Source organism: Calonectris borealis, chromosome 3 (genome assembly GCF_964195595.1).
Source record: "Calonectris borealis chromosome 3, bCalBor7.hap1.2, whole genome shotgun sequence".
NCBI lineage: Eukaryota > Metazoa > Chordata > Aves > Procellariiformes > Procellariidae > Calonectris > Calonectris borealis.
The window spans coordinates 112713957-112737496 of record NC_134314.1 but is presented as its reverse complement, the minus strand read 5'-3'; the positions used below and the strand labels follow the sequence as shown (position 1 = coordinate 112737496).

At 37.7% G+C, this 23540-nt stretch overlaps 1 protein-coding gene across 6 annotated transcripts in view; it reads left to right on the top strand.

The window, feature by feature from the left end:
* The first annotated feature begins 2528 nt into the window (after window positions 1–2528).
* The window catches only part of NRXN1 (neurexin 1), a 728802-nt gene continuing 707790 nt past the window's right edge, over window positions 2529–23540 (top strand). For all 6 annotated transcript variants that reach the window (XM_075147347.1, XM_075147346.1, XM_075147345.1 and 3 more), the window contains exon 1: window positions 2529–3267. In XM_075147347.1, the coding sequence (XP_075003448.1) occupies window positions 2529–3267 (739 nt within the window). The remainder of the gene's footprint in view (window positions 3268–23540) is intronic.

The window sequence follows — 23540 nt, the reverse complement described above, 5'->3', positions numbered from 1 at the left end:
GCGGGCCGCGGGGCGGGGGCGGGGGCGGGCGGGTCCCCCCCGGGCGCAGCCGGCATTGGCGGGGCCGCTCCTGCCGCCGGCGGGCGCGGGCACCGGCCGCTGCCGCCGCCGCCGCCGCCCCGTCGGGCCGCGCAGGGCGGAGCTGTTCCGGGTGCTGAAGCCGGAGCGGCGGTGCCGCAAGCGAGCGTCGCCCCTGCCCGCACCCACCACCCTACCCAAACAGACGCTAATTAGGAGCGGGGTTGCCGGGTCCGGAAGAACGGGGATGGGCCGGGGGCTCCCGCCACCGGGTACCGCGCTTTGCAGAGGGGCTGCAGGAAATCCCTCGGCTGGTAGCGGCATTGCGAGAGGTGGCTCCTGCTGGGGGGCAGGAAGGGCGGCGCGGGGGAAACCCGGGGGGTCTCTGCTGCCCGGCGCTGCCTGGTGCTGGTTGGGCACGGCTGGCCTCCGCCCGCGAAGTTTGGGGGTTCTGCTTTGCCTCCCTTTTGCTACTCTTGCCCACCTCGCGTGTGACAAATAATAAAAATAAACGTGTTGACATTTAGAGGAATTAAATTAAATATAAAGAGAGAGTAGGAGGTGACTTAGCAGCTCTGAACGTGTCAGGTGCAGGCACTGAGGTGTGTGCCTGTTTTAAAGCAGGTTTCGCCCTGGCAGGCTCGTCTCTGCCCCCTCTCCCCGCACACAGACACACCCCCCCCCGCACACCAGCCCAGCAAAGGGCTTGGCAGCGGCTCTGGACACTCTGCCTGAGTGCTGCTGGCTAAGAAATGGGAGGGAGCTGAAGGGGAAGCGGTGGGTGAGGGAGGTGTCAGAGATCCTCTCCTCCATCAGGAGAGATCTAATACACACCTTCCAGAAAAGATACAGTGGCTTAGGGGAGAAAAACAGAGAGGAGAGCCTCTCTGCTGAAATGCTTTGAATGCAGAGACCTCTTCAGAGGAAGAGAGTGAACTGTGGCATATATATTATTTTTAAAATGAGGAGTTGTCCTCTTAAATAAGGGCAGCTGAGTAAACGTACATAAAATACTGCAACCCATTTCAGAGGACTAACACCTGGGATTAGCTGATCTGCATTGTGAATAATGTCAACATCAGAGCTGGCTTGAATTGGATTTTCCCTGCCATAACAGAGAATATCAGCAGCAAAAGAAACCAGGTGGCAGAGAAAAATGTGGTTTGAAATTTTCAAAAAGCCTTCTAAGAAACCATTGCAATTCTTCCTCACCCCATGAAAATAAACCAGTAGGTGTGCCATGTACAGTGAAGCCTGCCAGTTCCTGCTGGGAGCCCAGTCCACTTTATATGTTTTTGAGCTGTATTGGAAAGAACTAGAACTGGGCTTGGTAGCATCATCTGTATTAATAGGACCCTATAGCTTCACAGGTGCTGGTATTTCCATAAACAAATTACAATACAACAAATTGCAGAATAAACACCTCCTTTTCTTTTTCACATTGTCCTTGTAATAATAAAATATGCTACTAAAATATCTGAAAGTTTTGGAACAGTAAGTAGTTAACGTATAGATTATACCATAAAAATGTAATCCAGTATAAGCATATACATTAAGATTTAGTTTTAGCGCTGCAAGTTATGATGATTTCTCAGTAACTCCAAAATTACAGCAGCAGTTCATTTTCCTAATGTCGAACAGCAGTTGAAATGAAAAATTAATCACAAACGTCCACTATTGATCAACTTTATGATTTAACATGTTATTAGTCGTCATTTCTTATTATTCTGTTTCAATTCCTTGCAGATTAGAAACAAAAACAATAGAGGAAAATCACCCCCCTGGATTTTAGCCTTGGCCTTTTGCAAGCAAACAGAAGAGGAGCTGTCAGGCTTTGCATGTCAAGTAGCCACTCGGCTGTTTGACAGCTTCTGGGTTTCAACCCCATTGGGATTGAGGCAGCTCAGGAAACCATGAGCGATGAGTCCTGTCGTCTGCTGACGCTGCTCTAGCACCATGGCAGACAGTCCGTGATCTGACAAGAGGATCCGTCCTAGGGAGGCAGCGCTGGGATCGGTAATTGGCTTCCTGGGAAACTACAGCTGGCGGAGAGGATGTAAAAAGAGGCGCGCACGCGCTGGGATATTGCTACAGTCTTGCCGAGCTGCTGGATCCGCTTGGAGGAGGGTTTTGCCACCGATCTTGGTTTTTTTCCCGGTTTGGTAATGTTGGCTTTGGGGAAAATTTCTGCTGACTCACCCACCCCTGGACACCTTTTGGGAAGCCCGGCGGACCAGTGAAGAGACTCAACGGTGCCTTCCCCCCACTGCAGGTCTCCTCCGCCAGCCCCCGGCCCCTCCCTGTGCCCGACCCCATCCCGCGGGGCACCCGCAGCCCCCCGCCCCGGGGAGTCCCCCGCAGCGACCCCCGCTCCCGGGGCGGGGGTGAGCGCGCCCGAACCTCCCAGCGCGGCCGGCGCCCGGCAAGATTTTACCCTGTCTGCCGCCGGGGCCCCAGCGCCGCCCCCCGCCGGCCCTGCCGCCCCGCTCCCCCGCCCCAGGCCGCGCAGGATGGGGGCGGCGCTGGTGCGGCGCGGGGGCTGCCTGCTGCTCTGGCTGGCCCTGCTGCTGGGCTGCTGGGCCGAGCTGGGCAGCGGGCTGGAGTTCCCGGGGGCGGAGGGCCAGTGGACCCGCTTCCCCAAGTGGAACGCCTGCTGCGAGAGCGAGATGAGCTTCAACATGAAGACGCGCAGCTCCAGCGGGCTGGTGCTCTACTTCGACGACGAGGGCTTCTGCGACTTCCTGGAGCTCATCCTTACCCAGGGTGGGCGGCTGCAGCTCAGCTTCTCCATCTTCTGTGCCGAGCCCGCCACCCTGCTCTCCGACACGGCGGTTAACGACAACCTCTGGCATGCCGTCGTCATCCGCCGCCACTTCAAGAACACGACGCTGATCATCGACCGGGCCGAGGCCAAGTGGGTGGAGGTGAAGTCCAAGCGGCGGGACATGACTGTCTTCAGCGGCCTCTTCTTAGGGGGGCTCCCGCCGGAGCTGCGGTTGGCGACGCTAAAGCTGACGCTGTCCTCCGTCAAGGACCGGGAGCCCTTCAAGGGCTGGATAACGGACGTCCGGGTCAACTACACGCAGGCGTCGCCGGTGGAGAGCCATGAGGTGCGGCTGGACGACGAGCAGAGCCGCCTGTGCGCCAGGGAGGACGTCTGCCTCAACGGGGGCGTCTGCTCGGTGCTCAACGACCAGGCCGTCTGCGACTGCTCCCAAACGGGCTTTCGGGGGAAGGACTGCAGCGAAGGTAAGGTGCCATTTCAGCTCGCCTCACCGCCCCCCTCCCCATCACTCTGTGCAGGGGACGGGTAGGAGGCCAGGCCTGCATGGAGTTTCATCCGTACGAGTGGATCTCCCTCCCTCCTCTCCCCTCCCCACCGCGTCCCCAGCTCCCATCTTCCCCGCCTTCCCCTCCCTGCCCTCCACGTGTCTCTGGGGCCGATCATGGTGCCATCACTCTTCTGTTCTCTGCGAGGCTGGGCGAGAGGAGGAGGAGGAGGAGGAGGAAGGGGTTATTTGGGCATCTTCCAGAGGCAGGGTGCCTTTTGGGGTTGTCCTGGGCAGAGGAAAGATGGGTCCTGGGTGGCGGGTGTCACCTGGAAGGGAGGGGGCGGCTGGCGTCACGCTCGGCCAGAGTCGAGGGAGGGGACGGGCACGCTTGTCACAAGCAGCTGGTGGCAATTAATTTTGGGAATGGGGAAAGTGATGCTGGGGAGAATTTTATCGGATTAAGTGCAGAGATGGCCAGGGTTTATTTCTGCAGGGTAGGGGAGACCCAGAGTCTGCTTTGTATTGATATTTGCCTCTGCTACATCGTTGAAATAAAATCAGTGATTTTTTTGTGAATTCCTTAAATTGTTGCCGTGGAAGAGGGGGATTAAATGGAGGATTATGTTTTTACACAAATGTGAACGGTACTGCTTTGCAATGTGTTTAGCAATTCACCATGCCAGTGAGAATACAAAAGGGCAAGGGGGAAGTACATACTCCAAGACCACAAAATTACTGAATAGTTTTACCAAGGAAGAGGGAGCTTAGAAAAACAGCAGTTTCCTGAATCCCATCTACAAATAAATCGCTAGGTAAAATACGATTCATATTCAGTGCCCATTGTTTTTGGCAAATGGAAGGAGTGTGAACATTTACTTTGCAGATGCACGTAGGACTCTTTTTTATTATTTTGCTAGTAAATGTACCATTGCTTGCAGCTCCTTAAGCATAGATAGTACATACGTTGTGTACCTAGAACAGGATGTAAAGGTATATGAGTGATATAAGAGAAAATGTATCAAAGGAAAATGTAATCTTCATGTCAAAATTGGAGAGCAAAGACCTAAGTATAAAATGTAAAAGGTAAATATAAATAAGATATTATCAAGGCCAAATGAAGATCTTCACTGAGTGGCTGCATGACATTTATGGCTGAATAATTTGCCTTTATCATTTCTATCAGATTTCACTCATTACAAGAAAGAAAACATCATTTGTGACTGTGCTTTATTATGTAACCCTTCTGTCTATAGTGTCAATACTCAAAACGCTACAGTCATTCTGCATCCTGTTTACTTTATCAGCTGTTTATCTCTCATCTGCCATTCATTAAAAAAAATCAAACCCTATTAATATTTTAAAATAATTTTTAGTAAGTAAAGAGCATATGATAGTTTCAGAAAATAAGACATTTGTACTTTCAATAGTACAATCCCAGAAACTGTAAAATGAAATGTCTTTTATATCAGGTAAGATCATATCAATGGATTTAGTAATTGGATGTAGATTTTGAATATGTGGTACTACATAATATATAGGTGTATGTAAAATATTGAGTTGTCGTAGCATTTTTGAGTTAGGCCCTATTATAAACCAAAAAGAAAATTATGAGGTGTAGCAGCTTGGTTAAAGCCACAATAGTCATTTATATATTATTATACATTTACATATCCTTTACGTTAAAACATAGTTTATTTATTTGAAGTTATTTTGAACATGTAATATTTTTATGAAAAAGTTCATAAAATTGCATGTAATATCAGTCAGAGAAAATGTTATCTTTACATGAAAATAAGATCAATAGCTATTTTTAAGTAACATTTCTGTTTAGACTGAATGTTATTGAAATACATATATATGTTTACATATATTAAGAATTGTATAGAGCTTATAAGAAGATGACACTCAAAATAATATTTAGAATCCCCCAAATTTAGGGTAAAATGCTGGCTTCATTCAAATACTGGTGGTTTTACAGCTGACCTCAGGGGGATTAAGATTCCCCTCACGTGTCCCTTGACCACTAAGAAGCCTTATAAAATAATAGCAAGACTTATAATTTTAGCATACTCTCACAACAAAGGATCATAAAGTATTCAGATTCTGATTTCATTTGAAACAGGATGCAACATTTCCACTGATAGCAATATAAATGGAACTAGTCCTACAGTTTATATCTGTTGATTGAGAAAAGATAGTAACTGAAATTTACATCAGTCAGGTTTTGATGAAGGGATCAGTAGCTATTCATATGTGCTACCAAAGATATTGAACTATTTTATAAATGATTTAATATTCTAAGAAATAGAAAAAGCAGAAGGACAAGTAAAACCATTATGTCTGCCAAGGAAGAAACCCTGGCTATTGTTGTTTAGTTCTTTATAGCCAACATAGAAATTATGCTCTTGGGTTTTGATCTTTTGTTCTTAGAATGTGTAAATTTCCCACAAAGCTTAGTAAGAGGTTGCCATTGCTGAAGGATGCAGGATCATCTCAGACTGCAGTGATCTGAGGGGTCTTGAGTTTTCACTCTTTCTCTTGTGCTACTTTTTGACTAAAAATGGTTTAGATGGAAAAAATCCCCAACTTTCCATCTTTATCTGAAATTGTCCTAGTTGATACCTTTTCTTTAAAGGTGAAAGATGGTCATTAAATTCTATTTTCCTTGGATTTTTTTTTGGCTTGGATTTAGTGTGCTTCTGCATCTCTGCAGTCTGATAAGGCAGAGTCCCACAGCATAATGAGGTCTTTAGAAATCAATAACAACAACAACAAAGAAAACCTTTCCAAAATTTTCTATCCTGACTTGCAGATTTGGAGACTAGAAATAATTGATTTAGAGTCAAAGTTTCAGGCCTTAGGATGCAATTTTTGATAGCACTTAAATTATTTTCAGGAAAAAATCTGGTGGGTTTTTTTTTCAGATTTTCATCTTTGAAAATCTCAATTTTTCATGAAGTAAAATTTTCTTATAAGAATGAAGTTTAACCAAGTTTATTTGTTTTGGAAAACCCATAGTAATATAAGTTGTTATCAGTAGGCTTAACTGTCCTTGTACCTGTCTAAATCAGGAATAGCTTCATTTACGTTATCTGAACTACACCAGTGTAAAAACAGTGTAAGCTAGGAAAGAATCAGATTTATTGCATTCAGTTGTGCTCTTTGTTCAAATAGGATCTAAACTCTCTTCAGTGGGAGGTTTGGCATGAATCACAGAAAAAGGACTGGAGTTTTGCTTGGGTATGAAGGGTGTGCAGTTTACAGCACAGAAAAATACGATCTGTAGCAGTTCTGTTGTTGATTAGTCCGTGTGCCTATGAGTAAAGACAGTACAAGAGCCTTCTAAAAGAGAAAATAAAGTCTCTATTTAGTACTGAAACAGGCAAAGGAATATTATTTCACATAATAATAGTGACTCAGTAGAAGGAAAAATACACAAAATTATGATAAATTTTGTTAGGAATAAGACTAGCATTAAAATAAACCCTGATTGCCATATCAATTTTCTGATAAGTTTTTGACATACATCACAATCTTCTACTCAGTGAAATGATATATTATTCCTTGAAATGAATCAAATTGGTATGGCTTGATTCTATGATAGGGAGAGCTGTTCATTAGAAAGACTGATCTTTAAAATCAAATTTTTAGTGAATTAAGTCAGGGTCCTAGAAGGCAGGGAGAATACATGATTCATATCAGTGAGCCTCCATATTCCTCTCCTCATTTTGCTCCTTATGTTAAAATTTCAGAACAAAAAAAACTATTTTAAACATTAAATCTGTAAAATAGTGACCCTCTGGCTTTAGACAAAAATATATATATAATTTTCCTTTCATCCTCATTTATATAAAAATAACCTTGTCCGGGATCCTGTCTGAGAAAATAGGCAGATACCTCTGAAGGAGGAAATAAAAAACACATAACGCACTTTGACTTGGGAGAAGTTTCTCACTGACCCCAGCTTCTTGTCACTCCATGCCCTTCTGCTTTTCTATATCTGTAACTGCTTGAAAAAATTGCATACAGGATAGTCTATCTTTTAAAGTATAGCCTCAATATTAGCATGTTACAGAGACAATTACTCTGTGAATTCAAAGTATTCCTGTTTAGAACATGTTTTATTTTAACTGTTCTACTGAGTTTCTGTTTTGTGGGAAAAATGAGGACTGTTCATGCAGCTGTTCACTGTAAGAGATATTCTTCCTTGTCAGATATTCAGAAGTTGATGCCAGCTATGGTTTGAACTGTGAAAGTGATTTTTTAAGGAAGTGAATTCCAGATGTCTCAGGCTAGCCAGCATTTAGATTTGTTTGTTTGGGTTCTGAATATATTACATCAATCTTTGTTGTGTAGATTTGCTTCTTCATGTTAACTTTTTTAAAAGTCATCCAATATTTATATCTTTTTGAAAAATTTCATATTTTAATTCATTCAATTCTCTTATGCCTTGAATAAAACATATAAACATATTTTGGCATTAACTATCTTTTGCAAGGTATGTGTTTGAGTGCAAAGCGATGCTGTTGAACTCATTGCCTATAGTCAGTCTTAACAGAGTAGCCACCAGGGTCTTCATCCTTCTTGAACAGTTAGCTAAATATACTTTGAGCTAGTAAATACTGTGAGCAAAACTTTCCTTTTGATTCACACTTCAGAATCTTTATCTACAATACACATCTCTATTACATGATCTGTATTTCTTCTGCATGCTGAATTTCTTGTCAGTGCCAGCGGCCACTGGGGTGATGTTGATTTAGGAGGAGGGCTAGAAATCCACTAGAGATTACACTAAGGTTCTGTTGTATTTACAGATGATTTGATTAATTTAACAATAAATGTTTTAATTTTATTTATTACTTTTAAACAGTGTCAGGGTAGAATCTTGAGGGCAGATAGTCAAATAATCCCAAAGTCTTTCAAAACTTATTGAATCTGTGCCCTTCGCATTTAGTTGTATGAAAACAGAATCCTTATGTCAGTTTAAAGCAGAATTTTGCATCATTTTCCTAATGCAATTTGATATGTTATTCTGTTTGCCAGGATTCAGCATTATGGGATATTGATTTCAATATCTGCCTCATGTAAAATCACAGCAATCTAAATACTGTGTCACTGGTAATTAGGAATTGGCAGTCTGTTCTATATTATCTTCTAAGAAGGCTACTTGTTGAATATAGCTAATCCTTTCAAAATGCTGATATTGAAATACTTCCAAAAGACCACTTACACATATAGCATACATCTTAGTACCCCAGATCAATAATATTTTATATAGTGAGGTTGTTGCTTCCCGTTGTGCCTAGCTGAGATGCAGGGCCCATGTTAATTTTAAGTCTATATTGCAAATTATAGAATGCTAATATGTTAGAAGAATTTACATCTAGCAGCATAGGACCTTGTGTCAGATTGGTCATATTAATTCAGAATGTCAAAATTATATAATAAAATTGTCTATATTTTAATGTAATTACATTTCAAGGCTTACAGGCATTTTGGACCAAATGCACTTGATCTTTTTTCTCAGCTGCAGGTTGGCTCCCTAGGAGTCTGTTAACAGTAGATGCTGGACAAGGAATTGTGGGAAAACATTTGGATTACAGAACATATAATTTTATCCCATCATCATTACCGAGCTGATGGATGGGAATGGGGAAACAGACTGGCAAGTAAAACCAGTTCCTGATAGAAACAGCTTTATGTGGAGGCTAACATTAACATATGCAGCTTTGAGGATTTATGTTTCCTTTAATAAACACATCAAAATTGGCTGGTAATTTAAAACAAAGAGGTTCATCCATCTCTCTTGTTGAAATTAATGCAATGTTTTGTCTTCCAGAAAGCTTAGTGTTACTTTCAGAAAACATGAAACCATACCAGCTTCTGGAAAAATACTTTGTCTAGTTTATTGCGCTCTAGTTGAAAATTGTATACCTTCATAAACACATGATTTTATAGTGAAGGGCATTCTGAGGTTTTGTGTACTATGTTGTACCTGAGGAGTAAATTATAAAGACCAAAGTATACTTCTTTGAGGAAATGATTTGGTAGAATGTTACAAACATAACTTTAACTGTGCTTTGTTATATATAGAATTCACTAGCAAAGTCAGGGTACATAATATCTTTGATGCCTTTATTTAGGTCATATTTTAATCTTTTACAAAATAATTCAGGTTTTTCTCACAAAGATGTGCACGTTCTGAAATGACACTTTCTCCTTCTGTATTGTGGTGATGGTATTGAACTAAGAAGTAGTATGTGGTGGGTTCATTCTAATGTCTAGTCATTCTCTTGGATCTTGATGTACTCAGTAGAAACAATGAGCACTTCAATGCACAAAATACCTGTAGTAACTAATGCATGAAATAGGAAAAAGCACATGGTTTTGATATGACATTGTTTTCTCATTGACCTTAGCCAGTTCACACCACTTCTCCAGTTTGTTTCTCCATCTGTAAAGTTAAACTAGTGACACTCCATACAGGATTTTTGGTAGGATTTTCTTCCTGTCTGTCAGGCACTTGAAAGATCAGAATTTCTATTAGGGATCTAGTAGGGGAAGTCAAGATTTGAAGCTCCCCTTACTGTAGTGCAACCTCTTTAGTCTACAGAACTGATACTTATCAGCTGGCTTTGAAGTTGCCACCATTCCTACTGCCTATCTATCCATAGCTGAGTGTTCAGAATAATGTGTTTTTTCTTCTGCACAACTGGTCTGCCATTACATGCTTTCCATTAGTCTGACTAGATACTGGAAATGATGTAGCTTGTCAACTGCCAACCATTTTTTCCCTTGACAATTCAGCTGTTCTCATGGTTATAACAGTTCCCATCCTTTGCAACGTTACAACACCTGTACAAAAGTCATCCTTATTACTATACAAGGATCTAAGATTTAATGTCTGAGGATAGTAGAGAACTCTGGGTCCAAGTCAATGATCATATAATTTTTGAAAAGTTTCATTCTCTTTCATTTTCAGTGAGAAATTTGGGGTGAAAATGGGAGGTAGCCTCAGTCATGCCTTGTTTGAGCTTGTAAAGAAATGAGGCAGAGGTATGCTGGCAGCTTTCTGTAAGAACACGATCGTATGATAGGATTTTAGATTTCTTTAATTCTATGGAGTTGTTTATGAACCTGGAACTATTTAGCTAGGTCCTAATAAGGAGCAAACTTGGCCCCTCATAGGTAGCTGAAAAAAATGGGTTCTGTTTTCATTTTCCATTGGAATCAATTTGAAGTCCCATTGACTCAAGTTTTGAATTAGGGCAAACCTAATAACCTGCTGATTTTGAACTTATTATTCAAGTGGGAATATGAAAACAGAGAAGATCTAGGGCAAGTTAAATAACCTGCTGATTCTGACTGTAGTATTCATCTGGGAATATTTATAGAGAAAAGACTCTTCATAAATTCGTATATTTATTACCATCATCATCATCATCATCGTTATTTATTAGTTTAATACATGCTTATGAACCATGCTGTAAGAGTGAAGTTATATGGCTAGTTTTGTTTTACATTTAAGGGACTCTGTAATTTGTGGAAAAATCTGTTTTACCGAAAAAGCGGGAAGTGTATTCAATAGAATCACTTTTGCAGTTGCTACCACTACAAACTGTGCAACAGTATATTTTGTATATGTAAGTATTATGTACCAACAATGCTATGTAGGTGTGCAAGCTGCAGATTGCTTTTAGTCTGTGGTGCAATGCACAAGGTCTTAAAATGAAAAGGTTTGACTTTTTGGTGATTTTGTCTAGAGAAGGGGCTTCGTGTTGCTTAAAGGCAGAGAAACTAGACTGATTCTTCCCACAGCGATGTCTCTTTGTAATTAAGAGAACATGTACAGCCATTACGGTGGTCACTGACATTACGCTATGCAGTTGGAGATGTATGTCACAGTCCCAAAGTTTCAGAATTACATCTTAATTTCTGATACAGAATGACCTTCATGTTGATCTTCTTTCCCTTCTATGCTTTACAAAAGATTAGCCTTAACAAAAGATTAAAAAAATGACACTTTTGTCAAAGGAGGTATTTCCATTAAGAAAAGACTTCTTGAGAAAGATTACATGTATATATTATAATTTATATGTACTTTCTTTTTAAGAAAGAAAGTAGATTTATAGAAAATCACAGAATTAGTGAGTAGACATGGGGTGAAGATCTGTATCTCAATATTGTAATTTTCTTTAGAAGCTTATCCTGACTCTTCTTTGTTCCCAAAGGTGACAACAGAAATGTTCACGCACACATGTCAGCATTTGTACAATGGGTGTCTAGGGGACAACCGTGATGAACAGCTTTAGGTTGAATTATGGTCTTGTGATGAAAAGATAATATTCATTTTTAATAAAAATGTGAGAATTGGGCCCTAATGCTAGTAAAAAACAAATGCTCTATAGCCCTCTTAGGAAAGATGTTATCTTTCCCGATTCTGAATCATATAGAAGTGATAAAAGTGATCTAAAAAAGTTTGGATTGTGCTGATTGTTATGCAGCAACAGTCTTACATTTTACATTTGTGAAATCAGACTCTTAACCTGGAAGGTCTAGGGACAAGAGGCGGAGAGGCCAGTGAGACACTGCATCTCCTTCCCAGATTACACATACTTAAGTTTAAGCACAATGTTTAAGCACAATGAATTTCAGGCAAGTATCTATAATGGAGTGTCAGATGCTTCGCATGACATCATCCACTAGAAAAGCAGTGGAATTTCTTCAGGAAGTTTCCAGGAATGTTAGTGCTGACAGGGAGTTTACTAGTTTTGCTTATTTTGAGTTTGCTTTTCTTCCCATTTTTCCTCATCAGAGGAGAGACAGGTGAAAATGGAAGTTATAAACCAATAGCTGTATGTCACTTAATTTTTAAGACTATCATCGGGTGATATAAGAAAGATTTGTAAATAGATTTTCTAAGAACTGATTAATGCCCTCCTGCTACATCCTTCTCAGATGAATGTTGCTGAAATTCCCAGGAGCTGATTCTCTGTGAAGTTTGTTTTCTGTGATACTTACTGCAGAACATAATTTCTGTAATATTACTAGATTGCAAAGAACATGGTTTTTTTTTTAGAACATATAGTTTTTCAGAGATGAATTGTGGACTGTCATTCAACATTAGGCAAAAGATTTGTCTGCTTTTGTTAAACATTTACTGAAGAATTCTGAATACAGATTTCATATTCTTACATAAAACATTCCTGACTTAAGTGTTATGAGGAAAAGTTAGGATGCAAGTTAGTTACACAGCCTTGAACTTGTGCTTTTTCCTCTACGGCAGTTAAACAACTGAGTCTGGCATTATAATAAGTTGTGCACTTAAGCAGTACAGCACAGTTTTTATTTTTGTTTTCCACATTACAAATTTTGAAACTCAAAATTTAAACAAATCGTACATGAGGTTCAAAGTTATGAGAAAAATATTTTCACAGTTTCTTATTCAGGTTTTTGTAACAAAGAAAGTTCTAATGACAGAAAAAAGTTAGTGTAATAGAATTTTTGACCTGCTATTCTTGCAAATCCATTGACAACCACATTTTTAATATTTGAAAAAATGTTAACATTCAGAGGTTTTATCTATTCTCTTATCGTTGTCTGGATCCCATTCTCTTGTTTTAAATATCATTGGAGTCTTTAAATAAGTAGGGTGTTTCCTGCACATTATAAATACCTACATCATTCAAGTTTCTAAAAGGGACTGATTAAACAAATCTCTGCTATTCAGTCACATATTACCCATTGTGATACTTGAGTCATGCTGGTGGATTTTGTAAATCTTAAAACACAGAAACATGCATAGTAATGCAAGGAATAAAATTTCCTTACAATTTCTCCCCTATTAAAAAATCAGAAACGTACCTATTGGAAGTGGAAAAATAGCTAAGTTGATGGCACCACAGGAATTCAGAAGCAAAGCTACCTTCAGTGAGTGGTGGCTTTCATCTTTTTTGTTGCTTGTGTTTAAGGGTGGAACTTGTCTCTCCATTTTATTCACATTTGCATGAAAAAATAACAAAAAGCAGTTAGTGATGCTGTATCTATTGTGATAGAGATATACCTAACTCAAAAGCATGCCTCTGATAACTTAGTAATATTTAGTTATTTTGATGTTGTACTTTAATATGGGCTCATTACTCCTTGGATAGCCTAAATATATAAGGTGAACTGAGTACAGGTTTTGATGTTATTCAACTTTGCTCTTCCTTAGCTTCCTCTTCAGAAATTTGAAAAATAGTACATAATTATGTCTTGGAAACATGGTCCTTGCCCAGTCTGACCTCTCAGTGACTTAAATCGAGCTTTTGATCATTACAGAATGCAAAAAGAGGTACTAAGGAAATTAATTAACTAATGGAATTGGAAGAGAAAAATGACTTTAGAAATCACATACATTGTTATGGACAATATTTCTAAAATATTTTGCTTTTGTAGGTTTGTCACATTCAGTAGGATCTTTCAGTCAATTGATGGAGTAAAATAATTTATTCCAATACTCCCTTCATGTCTGTGTAAATCAGGATTGATGTCTCTTGAAGCTAGCACATTAAGCCATTGTAAAATAAGGGTAAGATCAGAATCAGGTCCTCTGGTTAGAAAAAAAAAATCTTTCAACTGTATTAATATTAAAACACCCCAAAACCTCAAGAAACAAACAGGCTTAACCTTGCCCAGTACTATGTAATATTACTTTGCAATCCTTATAGAAGTTTCCTTTGTCATTCAGATGCACAGGAACATTTTGCCTGCACAAAAATGACTGGCGAGAAGCTTTGCTTGCTTGTTTCCCACACCTATATGGTAACAATAATTACTTATTCCACTCTTCAATTTTCCTGTATTTGTAGAGGTATAATAAGAACTGGCAATGCAATTTTCCCTTCTAAAATTATTAATTAATGGCTAAAAGAATTTTCATATTTTAACCCAACTTCCCACTTCCGTTGCTGAGATGACCTATCCTGTATTAAAATGCTTGCCATTTGGAAATAGACTGTCATGTATTTTTTTCATCCATATGTTTGAATCAATCTACACACTCATTTTATTGTTCTTAGATACCCATTTAGCACACAGGTTTTTAAAGCATAGCTTGGTATGGCCAGTTTGCTTCTTCTCTAATCAACCTAAGTGATTGGTATCAGCCTAACATGTATGAACATACTGCACTCAAAATCTATACTCTGAGAATATTATTAAGTTTATAAAATAAAGCACTTACAAGCTATGAACTGTCAGGACAAATGATACTGTACAATTTTAATTTCATCTGTTTCTGGGTATCCATTATGAAACAGTCTTTAATTACACCATCATATACCACTTTTTCCTCCAGCCTTCTGCTCATTCAGTCCCTAGTGTGGATAATAAGTTCTTCAATATTTTCTTTTCTCCATGCTGTTCAGCGTGTAGCCCTGAGCCTTATTTATTGTCCATATTCAAACCAGCTCTGAAGAGAAATTATTAATTTTTCGCTGGGCTTTTCGAAGGTTTTCATAACTACAATGTCCGAGCTGCTGCACAAATATTAAAAATTACACAGTGCCCATGTAAGATGACAGATGCTATTATCCCAGTTGTAGAGGAGAACTGAGGTAAGAGAGACTGCAGGTAAAAACATTCACTAATACTGAGTGCACAATCTGAAGTTTTTCTGAGTATTTCCCATGTAACACTACATACTCTAAGCATCCACTATAATTTCAAAGCACAGCTCGCACTGACTTCAGATTACAGCCTTGAGTCATCAGCACTGCGTATTCGGGGATATCCAGCAAGGCATGCTCCCCGACAACACCAATGTCCTGAACAGCATAAGGAACGACCACCCAGTAAATGCCTGGCTTTAGAAACCTGACCAAAGTCACATGGGATTTTTAGGAGAGAAGGGGATAGAATATACTTCTTCAAGGCAGCATACACCTCTCCTTGGCATGCAGTACACCCCACTCCTTTTTAATACGGACTCTTGTATTGCAGGGGCAGGGGTACTGCTCATTGGCACAACAGCTTTCTTCATTTCTCCGTCATTACTTATTGCGAAGAATAGACCTCTTCTGTGTACAGAACAAGTTATGGAGGCTCTGGAGACAATTGCATTAAACTGTGTAATTAAAGGCTATATCATAACGTATATGAATAAAGTGGATGGATCTAAGTTACGTGAGAAGCCTTATGTCTCAGAGCTGCTATTTTTCACTTTGCAACCTAAAGAACATTCTTTTAAGGTAGTAAAATAGTCAGTGTGTCTAATTTTTTGTAGGTTTTTAAAAGTCTGCTCCCACTCAGACATTCCAGCCCCAGCCATTGTGTTTTCTGCACTTTAATCAGGAAGCACCCTTTCCACAGGGCCCATTCCCAGTAGGGAAGTTGCTGATGGACTGACACTTTCCCTGCTCCGAAACTGGGTAGCTGGACCTGGCACAGGCTACAGAGTTTCCAGTGACAGGGAAGACCTGCTGAGGCTGAAGTTAAAGCATGCAACCACAGTCCAAACAATCTTTCAGGAGTTTCCTGATAAAATCCAAGACATCTCCACTAACACTGTACAAACATATTTTTTGAGAAAGTTTGCAACTTGAACATATTCTGGTGGGTTTTCAAAGGATTGGCAAAAAGCTTAACCCTGAAAGTCAAGTTACTCCTGCCCAAATGGTTTTTGTATTTCTGCCTCAAAATAAGGCTAAAGTCAAAAGGAATCAGAATGGAAATGAAACTTACTTAGAGTTCCCTTGGGCAGATGCTACTGCTAACGTAAATGTCAGGATTTCAGCTGAGCAGTTTTTTTGTGACTAAATCAAATATATTTTTTTAAGACTGAAAAAATAGACTCCCTTACTATACTGGGTCACTCTCAGTTTTCTTTAATTACTCTAATTGATCTTCCTCTGTAGTAAGTGTGTCTTATAAAGAAAGAAAGAAAGAAAAATAAAATAAAGCTTAGGCACAATTGTTTCAGTACATTTCAGAACCATTTTTCCAAGGAATTAGTTGACTTTTTAAAGTAAAATATGAATATTGCATTTGTACATCTGCTTGTTCAGTGTTGCCATTAAAAAAATTTGCATAAAAATATTTCTTCAACTTTTCCTGTAAAACTTTTATATGAAGGAAAAGTATAGCCATAATAATATATTCCGTACACAAAAGCCAGAAATGCAGTGTTAATCTTTCACTTGACGAGCCAATATTTTTAAAATACTTCTATCTTTATAAGAGCCACATTTATTAATGTCCCAGGAACTCTGAACACACCTTTGTTTTCCTCCTTATTTAGAGATTGTTACTTTCTCTACTTATAGAATTAGCTGCTCTTTCTTTGTGTATCAAAAAATTATGAAGATTAAAGAATATTTATTTTCCCTTTTTCTTTCTATGATTTATATTATATCCGTTATGTTATCTATGTACTATTTTGACTATAAAGCATACAAATAAAAAGCTATTAGGACAGGAGAAGGTGAAGACAAAGTGAATTCACAGTCGAATTCCCAATAAATTTCTTTATGATCACTTAATTCACAGATGGTCCCACTGTATTTGGTTGGATTATTTGTATGAATAATTTTATCCCTTTGATTCCCAATATAAATTAGTGTATATCCAAATATGCTGCAGATAACCACTTATTTTAATAATACAATATGACTATTTACAACCATGTGATTATTCTATATGTTACCTCATGGTATTTAACCACCTAGTGACATTTTCAGTAATATTAAATGTTATTACTCCCACTGATTTAAATGGGACTATGTGTGTTAGAATGAATAGCAAAGAAAAGTTTTTAAAAGAAAAAAGTTCAATAGTCCAAAAAAAAGGTTTGAAAATCATGGTTTAAGCATAATCAGATACAAGCTGAACTGCAGAATCATAGACAATCGATTAAAGTATTTATATTTATAAATTTTTAGAGACAACTATTCATGTTTTTATGTATTTAAATGTTGTAAAGTAAAAGTATGTAATCTTATTAGACTCATCTTTAGAAATGCCTTTTTTTATGAATAATAATGAGTTTAAATTCAGATGTCCATATGCATATAAATTTTGTTCAAGCTTTGTTCAAGGTGTTTTTTACCACCTCTGTGTTGCATTTTCTATGAAACAATCGCAGTGCTATTTATTTAGGAAAGCTTAAATTCTACAGGAAAATAGTACCAGTCAGAAATCCCAGTCCTATGTAACATCCCTAAAGGCTGGTTTTTGCTAAGCAGTGAAGGGAGTATAATTTAATGCACTCTGATTTTACCGTCATTTAAAATATGTCCTTATCTCAGCAGTACTCGTCTGCAAACTTTTTTTTTTCTTTTGAAACCTAGAGGATAGTATGCAAAGAGTGAAGCAAAAGTTTACTAGCTTAATGGGACTGTAGGATGTCAACAAAAATTAAATACATTGACACTTTGACCATCATTTAATCTACTACCTATACTTAGCAGACTTCTCAAAATATCAGCTTCTGTGATTGTTTACAACATTCATGTATTTCATAAATTGGCTAAAAAGTCTTCTCAATTTAATAAAATTCTAGAAAACAACTTGTCCTAAATGTAACTTTAAAAATAAAAAAAAGAAAAAAAAAGGTTTTTTTAGAGGCAATACTTCTCTTATTAACCAGAGGCGTATTTATTTTTCAATTGTTAATGTGCCATCTCTGGGATTTATATTGGTAAGATTAAAAAATAGCTAGTTTTCAGTATTTTTAAAATTGATGCAATTATTATTTTATGTCAGGAATTTTCATTCACTTGAAAAACAGCAAATGGAGCTAACTGCTCTAAGTGAAACAGTATAGCCACTTCACCTGATGTTACTTTTTCTCAGATCTGCCGCCATACATATGCATGGGGGAATTGTGCTCAAGCTTGGTCTTCCTACAGTGGTTTGGGTAAAGAGAAATAATTTTCTTGGGAGGACTTTGTTAAATCCAGATCATTTGGACAGAGCAGTTCCTCAGGCAGTTATGCCAGTTGATCTGAAGGGGCAAATAGAAAGGAGTTTTCTGACAGCGAGCATGCAGTAGCGTAAGGGCAGCCAAGGTCTTTGCGTGCTCAACTGCAAGAGAAGGCGGCATGTGACTGTTGCTACATGTCTTTGAATTTCTGTCTATATAGCTGTCATTGATTCCTGCACGCATTATTGATTATCAATGTTCTGGCCAGAAAAATTATTTAAGGAATTTCTTGGAAATATTAGGAAAACTTTCAGTGATTTGGAAGATATTTTCTCTGTTTTAAAGGAGTCTGTTTTCAAAGATAAGTAAGGTAAAATCTACACTGTACTATATCTTAATAAAAATCATGAAGTTTTTCAGCTGAGCTTGTAAGAACTGGACCTCCATTTTCTGTGAGTCAGTAGCATCACTTTTAAATCAAATCTTGGAAAAACTCTCAGTACTGAAATTTTTATAGTTGTGAAAAATTTTTTTGAGAGTTGCTTTCCTTTTAGCTGTATTTCAAAACAGGTTCCTGAATTTATTTATTTGTTTAAAGTATTTCAGCTAAGTTTCAATATGACTTGGTGTTTTCGCTGACTTTATGCAAAAGGTAGCCTGGAAAACTGTTGATAAAATAAGAGACTGGCAATACTGTTGAAACAAACCTTTGGTAACCAAATAAATTATATCAGGAAAAGAATGTAACAAAAATATCTGAAATGCTTTTAGATATTATAGTAGCATATCATGTTCAGCCAAGTTTCCACAAATTATTGGTTACTGAATGTGGTGTGTACTACCTACCTATCTCTAAAGGGTGCGTAATAGTCTCATCATGAGTCTCATCCCACACTTCTTACTGCAGGATGTTCTTACTGTACTTTTTGCTTGGTAAAAACTGCACAATACCTAATATATGTCCAGCTCCAAGTTCTCCTCTGAAATGTTGGATTTCTTCAGAAAATCATTTTAATTTTGATAGTGACACAGTGATTTGGTTCTTGGGTTTTGCAGTTGGGTTTTGCTTTTTGCAGAATTTACTACAGTTAAGAAAAACTTATGATGAAACAACCCTTTTTTAGCTCTGGACCCAGATATTATTTCTTCTTTAAAAACTGGATCCTTCATAAATGATTACATCAGATGAATGGAAGACATCTAGAAGCATAAAATGGAAAAAAGGAGAGATGAAGGACTAAGAAGTAATTAAGTACTGGAAATGGGATTTGGAATTGCTATTTTATTTCACAATTCTATTACAAGTTCTTTATATATCTCAAGAATTTAATCTGCCTCACAGTTTTTCATCCATAAAATAAGTTTAATAATATTCACTGTCTTCTTACCATTCCGTGTCTGTTTTGTTTAGTAATGTCTGAGATTTCAGAGCATATTTTGCTATATTCCTACCACTACCTACTACAAGAGAAGTGGATCTTATTTATGGTTTTAGATGTTACATATTATATACAACATTGAGCTGTAGTTGAGATACAAACATTGGAGAAAAAGTAATGAATAAATTTGTGTAATTCAGGGTATTCCAGATTGCTTTAAGGGCAACAAAGTTCCTGATGTACTCATACATATACTTTATAAACATATGCTCTTCTTTGGGATAACCTGTTTGGGCCTGGTTTGTGGTTTATTTCTCATAGCATAACATGGCAACAAGATCTGTTAACAAGATTAATACATCCTTGTGTATAATACTGTTTATTTATAAATGGGTCCGTAACAAATGTACCATCAAAAGGTTCTTAATTTTATCTCCTTTGCAAGCAAGAGCAAAGATGCTTTTTAGAAATGAACTGAAAAACTACTAAAATACATATAAGATTGTACTTTCTTGGGATAAATGTCACCTGATTAAAAGAATTTTCTTAGGTGTACTGCACTCTAATAGTACTTGCTGATGCTATTGTATGAAGGATTTTAGAGCTTTCTGGCAGAAAGTGTTTACAAAATGTCATAGAATGTAAAGCTTTGTACTTGCAAAAAGGTGTGAGGGGGGAAACAGTGATTTTCATTAATACCTGGTTACGTAAAGGCTATTCTGAACAATACAGACTGATTTGCTAGTAAAGAGGAAAAAAGCACTTTCCTAAGTTTCTAGCCTTTTGGTTCTTCTGCTAGTAGGAATTAGCCTACAAGCATAAGATGAATTCGTTCATCTATATTTGAATTGAAATGAAGATCTGATTTTCAGCAATGTCACAGTGAAATGATTCTCCTCAGGCAACCTTTGAAAGCAAGGGAATGTTCTTTCTGATTTCAGAAATTTTTGGATCGAGGAGTTTGGTTCTACCTCAAACTGCTTGAGCTGTTACCTTCATGGAAGTTAGTTATTGTTGTTCATGAAAAATGTATCCAAATATGTTGCTTTTACTAACTATTCATAAAAAAGTTTATGCAGAAATAATTCTAATCTGATCTTTGTATGATGAAATAATGTTATGAAAGCCTAAAGTATATGTAGCTTAAATGACTGTAGCAATAACATTTGATGTCATGAAGGTCTCATGAGGATATCTTTAGATAGCAATTAGATAGTAGACTAACAAGCAATTCACTTGTTTTTCATGAACAATAGATATATGTATTGTATATAAAAGGAGGGATAGAGTGGGAAATGTCCAAATGACCATTTGAAAATATATAACTTGAACTGAACACACAGTCCAGCTACACACTGTTTGCCGTTTGGATAAAATGACCAAACAGAGTGTATGACACCTGTGTCACAGAAGATGATAACCTACTGAAGAATGCAAAATCTACAGGAAAAAGGACTGGTTAAATATATGCGAAAGGAAATCATAGATTGCATTCCAGCTCCTGGGTTATCAGATATCACCACATACTAGATGGTCGTGCATAGCCACTGTTGTGCTAGCTACTTTTCATGGGTACATCTGCATAATACATTCAGCTGAACTGTACAGCTAAGCAAGGCTAATAAATCGGATCACAGGAAAAGAGTGATTAGATACAAGCTCTGTCCAACGGCACAGACAAAATCCCAGAATGAGCAATCCACAGTGCTGACCCAGTGTTCTCAATTTCAGTTCGATTTTAAGCAGAATGACAAGGGGTTTTGAGAGAGCAAAGCACTTTGGCTAAATGAAATGTCAGCAAGTCTATGATTGCAGAAGGGAGCATGGAGAATTCAGACCTTTAAATATGTGAGCAAATGTACTGAACGTGTAAACTCCTAATTAAAGGAAGAAGTAGTTAAGTATTAGCTCTCTGTCATAAAAGTAAATATTTAATCATTAATGGAAAATACAAAAAGAAGAACAATAGGAAATGGACCAGTCATTCTAAAATCGAATGAACAGATTACTGGAGTTTGAAATACTGTATTATCAAGTAGAACAATGCTAAAATGTTTATTTTATCATAAAAATCTTTTTATTCTGACATTTTATTTTCACTAAGTAGTGGGGAAATATAGAGCCCATAGCTTTGAAGACCATAATATTACTCTGACCCCTCCTCTGGAACAAACAAATCTTTATTATAATTTACATATGTACTCAAACATATTTTTCAATGGAAATAGCCATAAACATAACAAGATTTTATGATGCTTTCCTAGGTGCAGGGTAAATAAAGGGAGATTTTTTTCCAAAGCACAGAGTGTACTTCCTCACCTCTCATGATGTCTATAGGAATTTGCTGACAAACTTTCTTTTGTGCCTTTGTTTACTATACCAGCTCCGAGAAGCCATCAGACACACTCCAGAAGTATTTCCTAATATTGCTAAACCATAGCAGAATATATTAAAAAAATAAGGTACCATCTCTTCTATGGTCCATTGCCAGACTACATTATGTGTACATCACACTCTTTTCCTTTGTCTTTCCTTTTCATAGCTGTGTATGCTGCCACTATAGGATTTCTGGAGGTAGCGTACATACTTACATACTTAATTAAATAGTTTATGTTGTATCTGATACACCATTCCTGGACAATAAATAAATTACTCTTACTTTGAAACATCTACTAATCTATCTCAAAATGTTGCATTCTAGAAATCCGAATATTGTATTTTTTTATTCGTTAATAAGATTTGTATGTGCCAAAAATCTGTTGCTACCTTTGTAAGTACTTCAAAGTACAACAAGATCAGCTATTTTCAATAATGCTCTTGGACAAGAGACTACAGGTTCTGTTTCCTTAGAATAGTATAAAATATATATCTCCTTTGGGGAGAAACATATGAAAGTAATTTTTCCTCTCTATTTAATCTATTTTGCAAGGTACACTATAGTGCAATTCTATTTCAGCAAATGTTAAAACAGGACTTTTTTTTTTTTCTTTTGGGAAAAGAAGACTTGCATTTTTATTCTACTGAAATTGCTTGCTTAAAAAGAAAATGTCTGGAGTTTGGAGGAACGTATCAAGTTATTTCTGTGCCTTTGTCATAGAACAGTTTTTAGCAGACACTATTCATCAACAGAAGTTTGGGGATATTTAAGTAAAACATGGCAGTGAGAGAGACAAGATTATATGTTTATTTAGGATTTCCTTGTGCCTCCTTTAAAAGCCCTCAGAATATATGTAGATTTCAAGCTGTGAGAAAGGTAGTAGAATGGTCATTAGATTTAGGATTCTGATCAAGAGGTTTTGTAAATTTCTTTAAGAATAATACCAGATTGGTGAGTGATGTTTAATCACACGTCAGCAATGAAATACATAAATCTCTGATTAGTTTATCTTGGCACAAACTCTGTCCTCTTCTTAGTTCCACTAATAAATTGCACAGTGCAATTTCATTCAAGGACCAACTTGAGATAGAATAAAACCCTAAAGGTTTTATACTTACCCATTAATTGATAACAATGTGCTAACCTTCAGATATCTCAGTCCTGTAGTTCTTATATTTGGGGACTGAATGTGATTTTTTAAATTCAGTCTTCTTTAAATGTCAGTGGATGTGAGTGTCACCCAATTTCTGCCTGGAACTACTTTCTCTCATAAAAATACTAACAGGTTTGGTTTTATTTGCTCTAATCCCCATGCAAAAATGTTGAGGATGATTAGGTTATTCTTGGGTGAAATACCATTTTACTGTATTTTTCAAATTTTATTATATAAAAATTTTTCAGGAGCTACCTGACTTAAACTGCATGACTGTCAAAACTTTCTAAGTATGCTCAGGAAAAGACTTTTTTTTTTCCTAAGTCCTTTTGAGAGGTCACATTCTCTCTGTGCCTGAAGTAAGCCTGATGGACTTGTAGCTTGTGGTATATACTGTATTTGCAGTGTATTCAAAATATAAGAATTGATGGGTTAGTGG